The 15,364-nt window shown below is 45.1% G+C and overlaps 1 protein-coding gene across 4 annotated transcripts; it reads left to right on the top strand.

Annotated features, from left to right (window-relative positions):
* Positions 1-1,945: 1,945 nt before the first annotated feature.
* uggt1 (UDP-glucose glycoprotein glucosyltransferase 1) lies at positions 1,946-14,734 on the top strand. Of its 4 annotated transcripts, none has more exons than XM_031824261.1 (39): positions 1,946-2,065; positions 3,371-3,509; positions 3,591-3,670; positions 3,759-3,889; positions 4,087-4,199; positions 4,322-4,496; positions 4,584-4,759; positions 4,892-4,992; positions 5,112-5,211; positions 5,298-5,358; positions 5,453-5,544; positions 5,648-5,798; positions 6,705-6,824; positions 6,909-6,994; positions 7,725-7,860; positions 7,978-8,109; positions 8,198-8,362; positions 8,467-8,587; positions 8,668-8,766; positions 8,907-8,930; positions 9,231-9,325; positions 9,443-9,649; positions 9,744-9,875; positions 9,959-10,185; positions 10,279-10,381; positions 10,469-10,548; positions 10,695-10,884; positions 11,065-11,223; positions 11,330-11,415; positions 11,565-11,649; positions 11,794-11,882; positions 11,993-12,097; positions 12,181-12,265; positions 12,391-12,573; positions 12,666-12,826; positions 12,898-13,012; positions 13,148-13,264; positions 13,358-13,508; positions 13,583-14,734. In XM_031824261.1, exons 1-39 carry the CDS (start codon positions 2,032-2,034, stop codon positions 13,603-13,605), a joined length of 4,629 nt encoding a protein of 1,542 aa, XP_031680121.1. In that variant the 5' UTR covers positions 1,946-2,031; the 3' UTR covers positions 13,606-14,734. The 4 variants fall into 4 exon arrangements, with proteins under 4 accessions (XP_031680121.1, XP_031680122.1, XP_031680124.1 ...); XM_031824264.1 differs by lacking the exon at positions 1,946-2,065 and adding an exon at positions 2,085-2,159; XM_031824263.1 differs by lacking the exon at positions 1,946-2,065 and adding an exon at positions 2,641-2,659.
* Positions 14,735-15,364: the final 630 nt, after the last annotated feature.

A 15,364-nucleotide genomic window follows, 5' to 3' on the forward strand; every position in this document is an offset into this window, starting at 1 on the left:
GGGAGAACCCTGACCTCCCACCCCAGGGATGCCAAGTTGTATTTGACCCCAAAGATGACAGCCACATCCCATAATTCATCTGGTGACATCGCCTTCCTGACAGACAAACGGCCCCTGTGGAGAGTGTGTGTGTGCGTGCATTTGTGCATTTGTGTGTTTGTGGGGGAGGAGGGCATGTGTGGTGTGTGTATTGGTGTGTGTGAAGGTCAGGTCTGACAGGATAATTAATGGACCAGCTCTTTGTTGTATTAATATTCAATCAAACCATTGAGCTAGTACAGTCCCTCAGGAACTGACCCTCTCTCCTCTGTCATTTCTAAAGCAGACGGGGTGCAGACTGCAGTCCAGTTACGTACCCTTCCTACAGCTGGTGGCCTGGTGCAGTCGCAATAACCTGTAGATTATGTACATGTCTTTGTCTATATTCTGTCTGTATATTTTTTTCTATTGCTAGCAGCAGCACTTTACTAAGTCAAATTCTGATATGTGAAAATATACTTGGCAAATGAAGGTGATTCTGATGTGTGCACCATAGAGATGCACTGTAGAGCCCAAAAGCCTGTTTTAGCATGGAGAGAGAGAGTGAGTGTGAGTGTGTGAGTGTGTGAGTGTGTGTGTGTGTGTGTGTGTGTGTGTGTGTGTGTGTGTGTGTGTGTGTGTGTGTGTGCAAAGTCTGGGACCAGAAGGCTCCTGAACAGCTTCTACCTCCAAGCCATAAGACTGCTGAACCAGTTAATCAAATGACTACCCTGACAATCTACATTGACCCCCTTTTTATTTGCGCTGACTCTACCCACACACTCACACATACTACACTGACACTCAAACCCACACAAGACTACATACGCTCACACACACACAAAACATCCACACACACATGCATATTGACGCCACACACACAACCAAACTTTCACACTCTTCACATATGCTGCTGCTGCTCTGTTTATTATCTCTCCTGATTGCCTTGTCACTTTCACCCATACCTACATGTACATATTACATCAATCACCTCAACTATCTCATACCCCTGCACATTGACTCAGTAGTGGTACTCCTTGTATTTAGTCTCATTATTGTTATTTGATAGTGTTAATATTTAGTTTTTTGATCATTTGTCTTTCTTTTTAACTTTTTAACTGAAGGACTTGAAAACAAAGCATTTCATGGTAAAGTCTACACCTGTTGTATTCGGTGCATGTGAAGAATAAAAATGGATTTAATTTGATTACTTTCACCATTTTGAAGTAGTCAACTTACTATAGGTTAAGGAATGATTCAACATAATTCCAACAAGGTCATCAGGAAGGATCCACCAATGAATTATACTCGTGAGCAAACATTCCACAACTGCAGGTGGCAGGTCTGGAGAGCTACTGGGTGTGCAGGGTTTCATTCCAGCCCTGCAGTAACCCACCTGATGCAGTTAATTATGGTCCAGAGAGAAGATGGTGTATAGGAACATGGGAATAATATTGCTTTAGTTTTATTTATTTAACTAGGCAAGTCAGTTAAGAACTAATTATTATTTACAATGACGGCCTACCCTATAAGGGCATTCAATCACAAATCAACGATTCCGATGATAAAATACAAGTGGAAAGTCTAGCAATTCATTGGAAGTTATCTGAATACGTGGAGTGTTGAGTTGACTTGGTTTTGGTACATTAGATGCGGAGAAGGAACTATTTCTAACATCTCTGTTGATATATTGAACAGTATTGCAGTGCCACAAAATGCATTGAAACCTCTATAAGCTGATGAAACTACGGGAAATCTTGGCCCTTTTGAGCCAACATGGCGCCTAAGTTGCCAACTTGAAGCGTGGATAAATGTAGCAAATGTTTTATTTTGTACTGCTTTGATTAATTTATGTGATAAAACATAATTCCATTACATACAACAAGGGGTAGTCATATATCCAATAAAATGAAACGTAAACTTACAGACAATACTTTTTCTTAGATTTTTAACAGGCAAAAAAAGCAATCTACCTACATTGAAGTTGCCAGGACCCCACCTACTCCTCTGATCATGGCAGATGCGGGAAGTTACCAAGCCGGTTTCGGTATGTACGTTTACATTCATTTAATGTTAGCAAAACATTCTGTAAGGTGTCACCACTAGCTACTATTGGTCAGAGGTTGCACCACAAATTGTTTGTAAGTTTGCACGGTATTCTGACGCGAACTAACTAGCTAGGTTATCCTGTGTGCAAGCAAGCTAACCAATGAAGGCTGCAGTTATTCTAACGAATAGCTAGCAAGCGACAGCAAGTTAACTTAAACATCAAACAGAGCAAGACCAACACGTAGGGTGTCAACTTCTGACACGTAATTTAAATAGCTAAAGAATAGCTAACCATTCGGGTTTAAGTTGCCTGCTAGCTGACCATATCGGATTTTATTGAAACAATCCGGAAGACCTGTCAAGATGCTCATTGGATATTTCTCCCTCGAACAGCCACGCTGAGCGCTCTAATTGGTTAGAATTAGTGGCGCAGTGTTTACAATCACGACAAGTGTGCTAACTGCACAGCTAATTTTGGGCTGATTAGAATTAAGCAATAACGCCCGAGGGGTTGTGTTATATGGCCATTATAAACTGTTTGGTTTTAGCCCTGAATGCTGACAGACATGGTATATCAAACCGTATACCATGGGTATGACATTTATCTTTACTGCTCTCATTACGTTGGTAGCCAGTTTATAATACCAATAATGCCCGTTTGTGATATATGACCAATATACCACGGCTAAGGACTGTGTCGTGTGTACAAACTGGGTGGTTCTGTTCGAGCCCTGAATGCTAATTGTCTGACAGCCATGGTATATCAGACCGTATACTACGGATATGACAAAACATTTATCTTTACTGCTTTAATTACGTTGGTAACCCGTTTTATAATAGTAATAAGGCACCTCGGGGGTTTGTGATATATGGCCATATACCACACATCCTCTGGCCTTATTGCTTAAATATTCTACGACTGTCAGCCAACCAGCATTCAGGGCTTGAACCACCCAGTTTATAATAGAAAATATACAGCTATACTATCTCAAACACACAAAACAGGGAAGGCAACAGCATTACTTGCATGGTTGCCAGTCTTTCAGTCTCAGCACTGATACAATACAGATCTCCATTGACCCTGTTCTCTTTCCTCCTACTTCTCTCCTTTCCTCCTCTCCCTCATCCTTCTCTCCTTTCCTCCTCTCTCCAAACTAAACCATCCTTCTCTCCTTTCCTCCTCTACCCAAACGAAACTCTCCCTCATCCTTCTCTTTTTTCCTCCTCTCCCCAAACTAAACTCTCCCTCATCCTTCTCTCCTTTCCTCCTCTCCCCAAACTAAACTCTCCCTCTCCTCTCCAGGCCCCAGGATGTGGCAGCACTGTGCCCTGCTCCTGTCCCTGTCCTTGCTACCAGTGGTATCTGGAGGAGCTGACTCCAAGGGTGTCACCACCAGTCTCACCACCAAGTGGGCCTCTACCCCTCTGCTGCTGGAGGCCAGGTAACAATATGCTCAACACATACACAAGATTAAAAAAACATCCTTTCTTTCTCTTCACCCCCCACCCCCTCTTTTTCTCAGTGAGTTCCTGGCAGAAGAGAGTCAGGAGATGTTCTGGGATTTCGTCGAAGCAAATCAGAACATCAAAGGGGAACATGATGGTAGCCTTAATGTTTTATTCCACTGATAATGTTGATTTATGTAGCACTTGGTCTCTGGAAGATCTATTAAAGTGTTGTTCTGTTACAGATACAGACCAGGCGTACTACGACCTGATCGTGAAGAGAGCCAGTGCTCTGCTCAGCACAGTCCAACTCAACATGCTCAAGTTCTCCCTCTCTCTCAGGGCCTACTCTGCTACTGTACACTCCTTCCAACAAGTAATATTACTACAATACTACTAGATGACTACCCTCTCCCTCTGTGTGTGTGTCATCACTGTTTCTCCCTCTCTCTCAGGGCCTACTCTGCTACTGTACACTCCTTCCAACAAGTAATATTACTACAATACTACTAGATGACTACCCTCTCCCTCTGTGTGTGTGTCATCACTGTTTCTCACCTCTCTCTCCTGTAGATAGCGTCCAACGAGCCCCCGCCCTCCGGCTGCTCAGCCTTCTTCAATGTCCACGGAGAGAAGTCATGTGACACGGAGAAACTGACTGCACTGATGGAGACCGCAGCAGAACGGTACAAACACACTGGGAGACACCCACACACAAACTGTGAATATCCACTTTGATTGATAAAGACCTCTGTTGAAGTGATAATAATTCATTAAATAGTCCTTATCTCATCCCTCTTTGTCCCAGGCCTAAGCCCTACCTATTCAAAAGCGATCACAGGTTCCCGGGATCAAATCCCGACATTCCGGTTGTTATCCTGTATGCCGAGATTGGAAGTTCGGAATTCACAATGTTCCATCAGCTGATGCTGTCCAAAGCCAACAAGGGATTGGCCACCTATGTGCTTCGTCACTACCTGGCTGTAAGAAAAACACCGCAATACACATGATGGGAAACATAATTCCAACAGCATTTCGTGTTCATCTTTTCCTCTTTCTCTCATTGCCAGTCTCCCAGCAGTCGTAGAGTGTATTTGTCTGGTTATGGAGTGGAGCTGGCCATCAAGAACCAGGAATACAAGGCTAAGGACGATACACAGGTCCAGGGAGCGGAAGTGAATGCTACACTGATGGGGGAGAATGACCCAGTGGATGAGGTCCAGGGATTCCTCTTTGGAAAACTGAAGTAACCAACCTACCAAAATGAAATGCTATTCCACAAACCCACTCTGCTTTGGAGCGTTATGGGTGGAGAAACTTCTTTCCCTCTCTTCTTCCCTCTCATTTTCCTCTCTGTACCTCTCCTCTCCCTCTCCAGGACTCTGTACCCTGAGTTGAAGGAGCAGCTGAAGGAGCTCAGGAAACACCTGGTGGAGAGCACCAATGAGATGGCTCCCCTTAAAGTCTGGCAGATGCAAGGTGGGCGGGACTTTATTTTTTCTTTGCCTCTCTTCTCCTGCATCAAGACAACTGTAACTACAGTAATCATCTCCTTTTTTCCCCCACTATATTTCATTTTTTATCTCTTCGTGTGTCAGATCTGAGTTTCCAGACTGCAGCTCGGATCCTGGCTGCTCCATCTTCAGATGCCCTGAACGTCATGAGAGACCTCAGTCAGAACTTCCCTACCAAGGCTAGGTACACACACACACACACGAACACAAACATATTTTTTGATATCTCTGTGTAGTGTGTGATTCTGGTGGTTTCTCTCCCCTTCTCAGGTCCATCACTAAAACAGTGGTCAGCTCTGAGATACGTAAAGAGATGGAAGAGAACCAGAAGGTAAGAGCTCAGTCATCCATAGCTCTCCTTCCCTGTCTCACTCTACTACCCATTAACATGTAATGACCGTACCGCTCTTCTTCTCTCTCTCCAGTTCTTTAAGGGAACTCTGGGATTGCAGCCTGGAGACTCTGCTCTCTTCATCAACGGACTACACATAGACCTGGACACACAGGACATCTTCAGGTACACACACACACACACACACATACATACATACATACATACATACATACATACATACATCTTCAGGGACACACATTGACTGTATGTGTGTGTGTGTTTCCAGTGTGTTTGAGGTTCTCCGTAGTGAGGCCAGGGTGATGGAAGGTCTGCGTTCTCTCCTTATCGAGACTCCCTTCATCCACGACATCCTCAAACTCAACGTACAGCCTTCTGACTCGGACTACGCTGTGGACATCCGCAATCCTGCTGTCAACGTAAGACACACCTACCCCTTTATTTAACCCTAACCATCCAACTATGTCATCCGTATATATACTGAACAAAAATATGAACGCTACATGTAAAGTGTTGGTGTCCTGTTTCATGAGCTGAAATAAAAGATCCCAGAAATGTTCCATACCCACAAAGTTTATTTCTCTCAAATGTTGTGCACAAATCTGTTTACATCCCTGTTAGTGAGCATTTTTCCTTTGCCAAGATAATCTATCCACCTTGACAGGTGTGGCATGTCAAGAAGCGGATTAAACAGCATGATCATTACACAGGTGCACCTTGTGCTGGAGACAATAGGCCACTAAAATGTGCAGTTTTGTCCTACAACACAATGCCACAGATGTCTCAAGTTTTGAGGGAGCAGGCAACTGGCATGCTGACTGCAGGAATTTCCACCAGAGCTGTTGCCAGAAAATGTAATGTTAGTTTCTCTACCATACGCCGCCTCCAACGTTGTTTTAGAGAATTTGGCAGTATGTCCAACCTGCCTCACAACCACAGACCACGTGTAACCACGCCAGCCCAGGACCTCCACATCCGCCGCCTTCACCTGTGGGATCGTCTGAGACCAGCCACCCAGACAGCTGGTGAAACTGACAAGTATTTCTGTCTGTAAAAAAAGTCCTTTTGTGTGGAAAAACTCATTCTGATTGGCTGGGCCAGGCTCCCCCTATGCCCTCCCAGGCTCACCCATAGCTGGTCTCCTGCCCAGTCATGTGCAATCCATAGATTAGAGCCTAATGAATTAATTTCAATTGACTGATTTCCTTATATGAACTGTAACTCAGTAAAATTGTTGCATGTTGCGTTTTTATATTTTTGTTCAGTATACAATCAAGCCGTTAATAAAACGTATATAATTTTGATGATAATCTCTCTCTCCTCAGTGGATTAATAACCTGGAGACAGACAGCAGGTACGGCTCATGGCCCTACAGCGTCCAGGAGCTCCTCAGACCAACCTTCCCCGGAGTCGTACGACAGATCCGGAAAAACTTTCACAACCTCGTGAGTACATGATACGTGTGTCAGACCGCGACACCAAACATTTTTGGAACTGACAGCAAAAAGCAATGATGTCTTGTGTTTTAGGTGGTGATTCTGGACCCGACCCATGAGAGTTCTGCTGAGCTGTTGAATGTTGCTGAGATGTTCTACAGCAATAACATCCCACTCAGGTAGGGGGTGTGTGTTTCTAGTGAATTAAAAAAAATGTTTTATTAACCTTTTATTTAGCAAGGCAAGTCAATTAAGAACAAATTCTTATTTACATTGACTGCCTAGGAACAATGACAGAATGACAGATTTTTACCTTGTCAGCTCAGTGATTCGATTTAGCAACCTTTCGGTTACTGGCCCAACACTAGGCTACCTGCCGCCACCGTAGACCATGTTGGTTCCAATTCTACTGTATAGTCTATGTGGATGTGAGTACCTGTGTATAACCCTTACTGGGGGGAGGGGGGTCGATACAGTTACATATCGGGGTATAATCTTTGACGTATTGCATCTTTTTGACAATATCACAATATTATAACTCCTGTATTTTTCCTTCATAGCTCGTTCTCAATCTTTTTACATTGAGAGCCAATTTGTTTTCAGCACTTTGATTTGGTTTTCTCATGGCTCTTGTCTCTCGTCTCCCTGCAGCAGACATATGGTGAGCAATATGTCTGGAACATCCAATCGCAATAAAATCACAGTATCGAATCACAATACATGTAGAATCGTGAGAATCACAATACATGTAGAATCGTGAGAATCGCAATACATGTAGAATCGTGAGAATCGCAATACATATAGAATCGTGAGAATCGCAATACATGTAGAATCATAGCGTATCAGCACCTAGGTGTCGTGAGAGCATCGTGAGGTCCATCCCTAATAACCCTGCTGTGTGTGTTGTAGGATTGGACTGGTGTTTGTGGTGTCTGATGTTGATGAGATCGATGGTATGGAGGATGCAGGTGTGGCTCTGCTCCGGGCCTTTAACTACATCACAGAAGAGCTGGACGCTCCCGCCGCCTTCGACACCATCATCTCGGTGAGTCGGTCTGACCAATGAGAATCATTGATGAGTCTTTTGACCAATCCCAGCAATCTGGAACATCAGCCTGACCAATCAAGATGGAAATGCTCTATTTGAATCTCCTCTCTCTAGATGTTTAACCGTGTGCCTAGCGGTGGTAAGCTAAGTGTAGGTGATGTCGTCAAGGTGTTGGAGAAGAAGTTTCCCTATGTGGAGGTCGGCAGCATTCTTGGACCAGACTCTACCTACGACGACAACCGGAAGGTATGGTTCTGCTTTTATGTGTCGTGATATTTCTTGACAGAACGGTATGTTTTTCATGTACCGTCTTCCTATCTATCTCCGCCTCCAGGAAGGGCGTGGTTACTACATGCAGACGGGTGTAGGTCCGTTGCCAGTGGTGATGTACAATGGAATGCCGTACCAGCGAGAACAGCTAGACCCAGAGGAGCTAGAAACTGTCACCATGAACAAAATACTGGAGACTACCAGCTTCTACCAACGGGCTGTCTACATGGTGAGTTAGACAGACGGACGGACGGACGGACGGACGGACGGACGGACGGACAGAGAGACAGAGACACACACACACACTGACCTTCTCTTGTTGTGTCTTCCTAGGGTGAGCTGGCCACTGATCAAGATGTGGTGGATTTTATCATGACCCAACCCAACGTTGTCCCTCGTATCAACCCTCGAATCCTGTCGACTGCCAGGACGTACCTGGACCTATCTAATACTAGTGAGTTTTACACACACACACACACACACACACACAGACACAGACGGAACCATCTTAACCACCTCTCTCTTTCCTGACAGATAACCATTTCATAGACCAGTACGCTCGCTTTCTGTTCCTGGACAGCAGAGAGAAGAGCACTGCTGTGGCTAACAGCATGAACTACATGACCAAGAAGGGTAAGATAGATATATACATATACACACACACACGCACACAGCTACACATGCAGAGCTTCATCTTATTGAGCTAAATGTTTCAGCCCTAAATCTCTTGTCTATCTATTCTGTTCTTTCTCCTCTGTGTTTTTGTTCGTCAGGGATGGCCCCCAAAGACCACCATGGTAACCCTTATTTAGTTTCCTGCACTTCCTCTCTTTCTCTCTCAACAGACAGTATGACGAGCCATAGTTCTGTGAATTCACCATATCTTACTTCTCATCAACCATTATCTCACCATCTTGCATCTCTGTGAGATGACATGCTTGGATGTGTTTGTTTCTGCCAACTGCCTTAGAGAGAGAGAGTCTTGCTCAAAGACTAAGAATTGAGATCGCACTGCAACATCAAACCTCGTACATTTCAGGATTAAGGTCTGTGACCCTTTTACTCTCATCTCCTCCTCTTGAACTCTCTCTCTCTAGATGATGGCTACATCCGTCCAGTCACGTTCTGGGTTGCGGGAGATTTTGACCAACCTTCCGGGCGCCAGCTATTATACGATGCCATCAGACACATGGTATGATGATGTCACACTGATACGAGCACACATGATGTCACTGTAACACGATCCAAAAAATCCACACACAAAAAAAACCTACCATCTGACAGATTCTCCTAAATCTGCCTTCAACAGAAAACCAGTAACAACGTGCGATTGGGCCTGATCAACAACCCTAGCGACAGCCCATCCGAGGAGAACAGTCGTGTTGCCAGGGCGATATGGGCCGCCATGCAGACCCAGACAGCTAACAACGCTAAAAACTACATCACCAAGCTGGCTAAAGAAGAGACCGCTAAGGCACTGGAGACTGGGGCCGAGGTCACACAGTTCACTGTCGGGGTAGAGTTTACACACACGTTATACACCGTTCTGTCTCACCCTTTACTGTACTGTCCTACACTGCAAACAATAATTTATTTCTCCATCTCTCCAGGGTATGGACGTTGCCTTGTTTAAGAGTGCGTTTGAAGGTCCTAAGTTTGACTTCCTGCTGTCTCACACTGTCTACTGCCGAGACGTTCTCAAGCTGGGGAAAGGACAGAGAGCAGTCATCAGCAACGGACGGGTGAGTGGGCAACACACACACACTAGCACGCTTCCTACTGTGATTGAAGTGTCACAATGGCGTTTTTCTCTCTCTGCCGACAGATCATCGGTCCGCTAGAGGATGGGGAGGTCTTTAACCAAGATGACTTCCTCCTATTGGAGAGTATCATTTTGAAGACCTCGGGAGAGCGAATCAAAAGCAAGGTCCAGCAGTTTGGGGTGGAGGAGGACAGGGCCAGTGACCTGGTGATGAAGATTGACTCTCTGCTCTCCTCTCAGCCCAAAGGAGAGGCCAGGATAGAACATGCCTTTGCTGATGACCAATACAGGTACTGGAACTAATCAAACGTTTTACTTCATGTTTTTATTCATTGCCTATATACTTTCTGCTTACCTCTGTCTGGTCTATGATTGGTCCACAGTGCTGTAAAGATCCGGCCCACAGAGGGAGACGTCTACTTTGACATGGTTGCCGTGGTAGACCCCGTAACCAGGGACGCCCAGAAACTAGCTCCGCTCCTATTGGTTCGTACTGCTTCAAATAATTGTATTTGGAGTGACAGAACTCCTGTCTCACAGCCATCTGTCTCTCCATGTTTCTCTCTCTACCAGGTGTTGAAGAAGCTGGTTAATGTGAACCTGCGCGTGTTTATGAACTGCCAGTCCAAACTCTCAGACCTGCCTCTCAAAAGGTGAGCAAGACCCCAGCTACATGCAGGTCATCCTGTTTTAACTGCTGGGACCTCGTTTCTGTTGTCTTAGTTTCCTTACCCTTAGAGGTCCCTGGTAGTACCTGAGGGTTTTTCCTGTGTTTCTCTAAACCCTCCTCTTCTCCCAGTTTCTACCGGTATGTGTTGGAGCCTGAGGTGTTGTTCCAGACTGACGGTAGTTTCTCCCCTGGTCCCCTGGCGAAGTTCCTGGACATGCCTCAAACTCCCCTCTTCACACTCAACCTCAACACCCCTGAGAGCTGGATGGTGGAGTCTGTACGCACTAGATATGACCTGGACAATATCTACCTGGAAGAGGTGTGTTTTCTGTGCTGTTTTGTTTTTAGGATTGTGTTATTTATAGCACGGTTACCTTGGCTAATGTTGTCCTTCACCTCTTCAGCTGGAGAGTGTAGTGACTGTGGACGGAGTATTCTGGTATTTGTCTAAGTAATTTTTTTCAAGGTTTAATAATGGTTCTCTATTCTCCCTGTCTAGGTGGACAGTATAGTAGCAGCAGAATACGAGTTGGAACATCTGCTGCTGGAGGGTCACTGTTTTGACGTGAGTACAGGTCAGCCCCCCAGAGGACTCCAGTTCACCCTAGGAACCCCCTCCGACCCTGTCATCGTCGACACCATCGTCATGGCCAACCTGGTGAGTCACCCCTGACCTCTAACCCTAACCTCTGTTGATAGGCAGACACCTTTCTATTCTCCGTTGTTGTGGTTGAACGAGGGCGTTGTGTTGTCGTCGTCCTCAGGGTTATTTCCAGTTGAAGGCTAACCCAGGAGCCTGGATCCTGAAGCTGAGGAAAGGACGGTCTGACGAAATCTACAAGATCTACAGGTACGGAAGATCACATCTCGACATATCACGCCGTCTTCAGTTTAGCACATGACTAGTGGAACCAGGCGTGTTAGTGCTGGGCTGGAACGAAAGCCTGCACACTGCACACCCTCTTGTTCCTCTCTCTGACCTCACATTCTCTCTTCCAGTCATGATGGAACAGACTCTCCAGCAGACGCTGATGACCTCATCGTGGTGCTGAACAACTTCAAGAGCCGGATCATCAAAGTCAAGGTACTGCTCTGACACCAGCTGTAGAGTACAGCTTTCATGTTGTTGGTTGCTGTCAGGTCCCAATAAAGCTTAGGTTGTATTCGAATTGATCAATAAGTCCATTGCTAAGTAATGTATTGGTCAGGTGTTGTTGTTGTTGATCAGGTCCAGAAGAGGCCAGAGAAGTTCAGTGAGGAGCTGTTGAGTGATGGAACCCAGGAGAATGACTCAGGCTTCTGGGAGTCACTCACCAGGTATCTCTCACTAAGCATCCAGCTCCACCCTTTACATCTACTGTTTCATACCTATTTGATCTCTGCTGAATCTGATGGTGTTTATTCTCTCCCTGTCTTTCTCTCCCCAGAGGGTTTACAGGAGGTGTGAAGACTGAGGAGAGTAAACAGGAGAAGGATGATGTCATCAACATCTTCTCTGTGGCTTCTGGACACCTCTACGAACGTTTCCTCAGGTACACGTGTGTGTGTGTGTGTGTGTGTGTGTGGTTTTTCCAAGTGTTTGTCTGTTGTAATCCCACAATTTGTTCTCTCTTAGGATCATGATGTTGTCTGTTCTAAAGAACACCAAAACACCAGTCAAGTTCTGGTTCCTCAAAAACTACCTGTCCCCGGCATTTAAGGTAGTTAAGTATAAAATATAAATATATACTACTCTAGGAGTTTACTTTGAGTGTGGCGGTATGAATAGGGTTTCCAATATTGAGTGTTCATTGAGTTCAGTCCAGAATAAATGTTATTCCCACAGGAGTTTATCCCGTACATGGCAGAGCAGTATGGTTTCCAGTATGAACTAGTCCAGTATAAGTGGCCGCGGTGGTTACACCAGCAGACCGAGAAACAGAGGATTATCTGGGGTTACAAGATCCTCTTCCTGGATGTCCTGTTCCCTCTGTCCGTCGACAAGTTCTTATTCGTGGACGCAGATCAGGTACACACACACACACACGTGCACACACACTCAATGTCCATGTCTCTGATTTGTGTAAACCTGAGAACTCTCTTTCCTCTCTCCTCCTACAGATAGTGCGTACCGACCTGAAGGAGCTCCGTGACTTTGACCTTGAAGGAGCGCCGTATGGCTACACACCGTTCTGTGAGAGCCGGAGAGAGATGGACGGCTTCCGCTTCTGGAAGTCGGGCTACTGGGCGAGTCACCTCGCTGGACGCAAATATCACATCAGGTAACTGAGTGTGTGTGGTAGAAGTGTGTGTGTACACATACTGACGTGTGTGTAACCCTCTGTCTCTCCAGTGCTCTGTATGTGGTCGATCTGAAGAAGTTCCGTAAGATAGCAGCAGGAGACAGACTGAGAGGACAGTACCAAGGCCTGAGTCAAGACCCCAACAGCCTGTCCAACCTCGACCAGGTGTGTGTGTGTATTAAAAGTGAATATGGGTGTATAACATTCAGATTTTTGATATTCCCAAACAACCTTTGTGACGTTAAATATCCTCCAACTCTGTATTTATATTTCTAATATTGTCCTATTCTCTGTCTCCAGGATCTGCCTAATAATATGATCCACCAGGTGCCTATCAAGTCTCTGCCTCAGGAGTGGCTCTGGTGTGAGACTTGGTGTGACGACAACTCTAAGAAAAAGGCCAAGACTATCGATCTGGTACGAAGTGTGTGCAGATTCTAGTCACTTCTGTGTTTTTACACACTGTGTTTATTTGGAAGGTGAAACTAAAATGTTTAACCCTACCTCCAGTGTAACAACCCCCAGACCAAGGAGCCCAAGTTGCAGGCAGCTGTTCGTATCGTAGCAGAGTGGAGCGACTACGACCAGGAGATCAAACGCCTGCAGAACAGAGTCCAGGAGAGAGGAGCAGAGAACCATACCACACAGAAGGACAAGCCAGGTACAGACATACATAACATAACACTGATTGGCAAACCTATACAGTTAACTAATCCCGCTCTCTGTCTCTCCCAGATGATACACGTATAGAGTTGTGAGACCAGTTGATGGAAGATGTGGTTGTAGCAGCAACAAAAGATGGAACCATGTTCGACAATGCTGTTCTCCTTTGGAACAGCATTGATAGACGGACTGCAAACCAATAACCATTCAATCTCCATTTATTTTGTATTTTCCCTGTTGTGAGAGTGGCGAGGATACGGGATAGGGAAGGGGTGCTGGGTGGAGATGATATGGGGTGACTGTTAGTGGATAATATGGGTGTGTGTGGGTCTGTAAAAAATCTGACATTTCCAACAGTCCCCCCCCCTAATATTTTTGATCCATCTGTTTTTGCACTGATTAGGACACCTTCTTAAACAACTGTCTGTGGGTCTGTGGGTAGAGGTTTGGGCTTAGGAGTTAAACCACACTGATAAATAGCAGATCATCTCATTATGAGATGAGTTTTTGTCCTGTTCTATGCCTTCTGTTTCTGTGCTTTAGACTTCAGTTGTCCATGGCCTGTGTCAAACTCAGGGAAAGATGGTTTTGGCCAATCGACCCGATTCAATCTCCTAATGACAATACAAAGAGGACTGGAGCTACATTTTATTTAATGTGAAAGACATTAGTTCTGTCATGTAGTAAAATAGGGATTCATATCTCTACAATTTACCTGCAACATTCAGAACGTTGCATCCTTGTGAGCGTGATGTGGAGTTGGGGATGTGTGGGTGGGGACTGGTGGGGACGTATCAGCGACAGACGGCACTGGGAGTTCCGTGATCACTCAAATTGATTGTAACAGTGCCTTGAAAGGCAGCAGGCATATGACTAGAATGTTGTAGTTCAGGGTGGCCAATCTTATCCACAAAAGGTCTGTGGGTGCAGGGTTTTGTTCTAGCAACACACCAATTTCATCTAGTCGGTCTAATGAAGATGATGATTAATGGGCTTGTTGAATCAGTGATTGACTGGAACAAAGCCTAGGGTCAGATTGGCCACCCCTGCTGTAGTTAACTCCTGTTTTCTCCGCGGTGGTCTGTTCTGGAGTAAACACTTAGTCATCCATTACCAACCGCTGGCTGTTTCCATTCTTTGTTTTGGCTAAATATGTACTGTTAATTGTGGGAAATCAATATTTTGTAATAAAAATCAAGGAGCCCCAACAACACTGGTCGTTTAGTGATCCCTCTGTTTTGACTGGTAAGACATTTGGATTATACTCTTATATACTGTGCCATCTATAAGAATACAGTAATGGCTGGAGTAAGAATGACTACAGATTTACTACTAAAAGGCTGGGCTTACACAGGCAGCCCAATTCTGGGTGCGCTCAGTACAGAGAGGAAGAGGCAAAGCTGGGCCCAAAATCTGTCTTCTCCAGCAATGAGTGTCGAATTTCATTAACACAATGTAATGGCTTGATCTAATAACAGTTTCGAAATGCTTAGGTCCTCGGGTGTTACGAGTGTACTGTTATAAGTAGGACACGTGACATCCCAGCGATTTTTAGAAAAAAACTAATCGGCTGTGCCTGTTGTTCACATGCTTATTTTTTTAACCTTTAACTAGGCAAGTCCATTAAGAACAAATTCTTATTTACAATGACTGCCTAGGAACAGTGGGTTAACTGCCTTGTTCAAGGGGCAGAATGACAGATTTGTACCTTGTCAGCTCAGGGATTCAATCTTGCAACCTTTTGGTTACTAATCCAATGCTCTAATCACTAGGCTACGCTGCCACCCCATCTGTCCTCTCATTGGCTAGAATGGTCCCCCACCTGATCTGGCCTCCTCCCGAATACCTTCTACT

This window comes from Oncorhynchus kisutch, linkage group LG5, assembly GCF_002021735.2.
Source record: "Oncorhynchus kisutch isolate 150728-3 linkage group LG5, Okis_V2, whole genome shotgun sequence".
NCBI lineage: Eukaryota > Metazoa > Chordata > Actinopteri > Salmoniformes > Salmonidae > Oncorhynchus > Oncorhynchus kisutch.

What these genes read in the sequence shown, in the direction of transcription:
- uggt1 (XM_031824261.1), top strand. Translation starts at nt 2,032, where the DNA reads ATGGCAGATGCGGGAAGTTACCAAGCCGGTTTCG. An exon ending in AGCAATAACATCCCACTCAG is followed by an intron (nt 6,995 to 7,724) that starts GTAGGGGGTGTG and finishes TGTGTGTTGTAG; the next exon opens with GATTGGACTGGTGTTTGTGG. An exon ending in ACCAACGGGCTGTCTACATG is followed by an intron (nt 8,363 to 8,466) that starts GTGAGTTAGACA and finishes GTGTCTTCCTAG; the next exon opens with GGTGAGCTGGCCACTGATCA.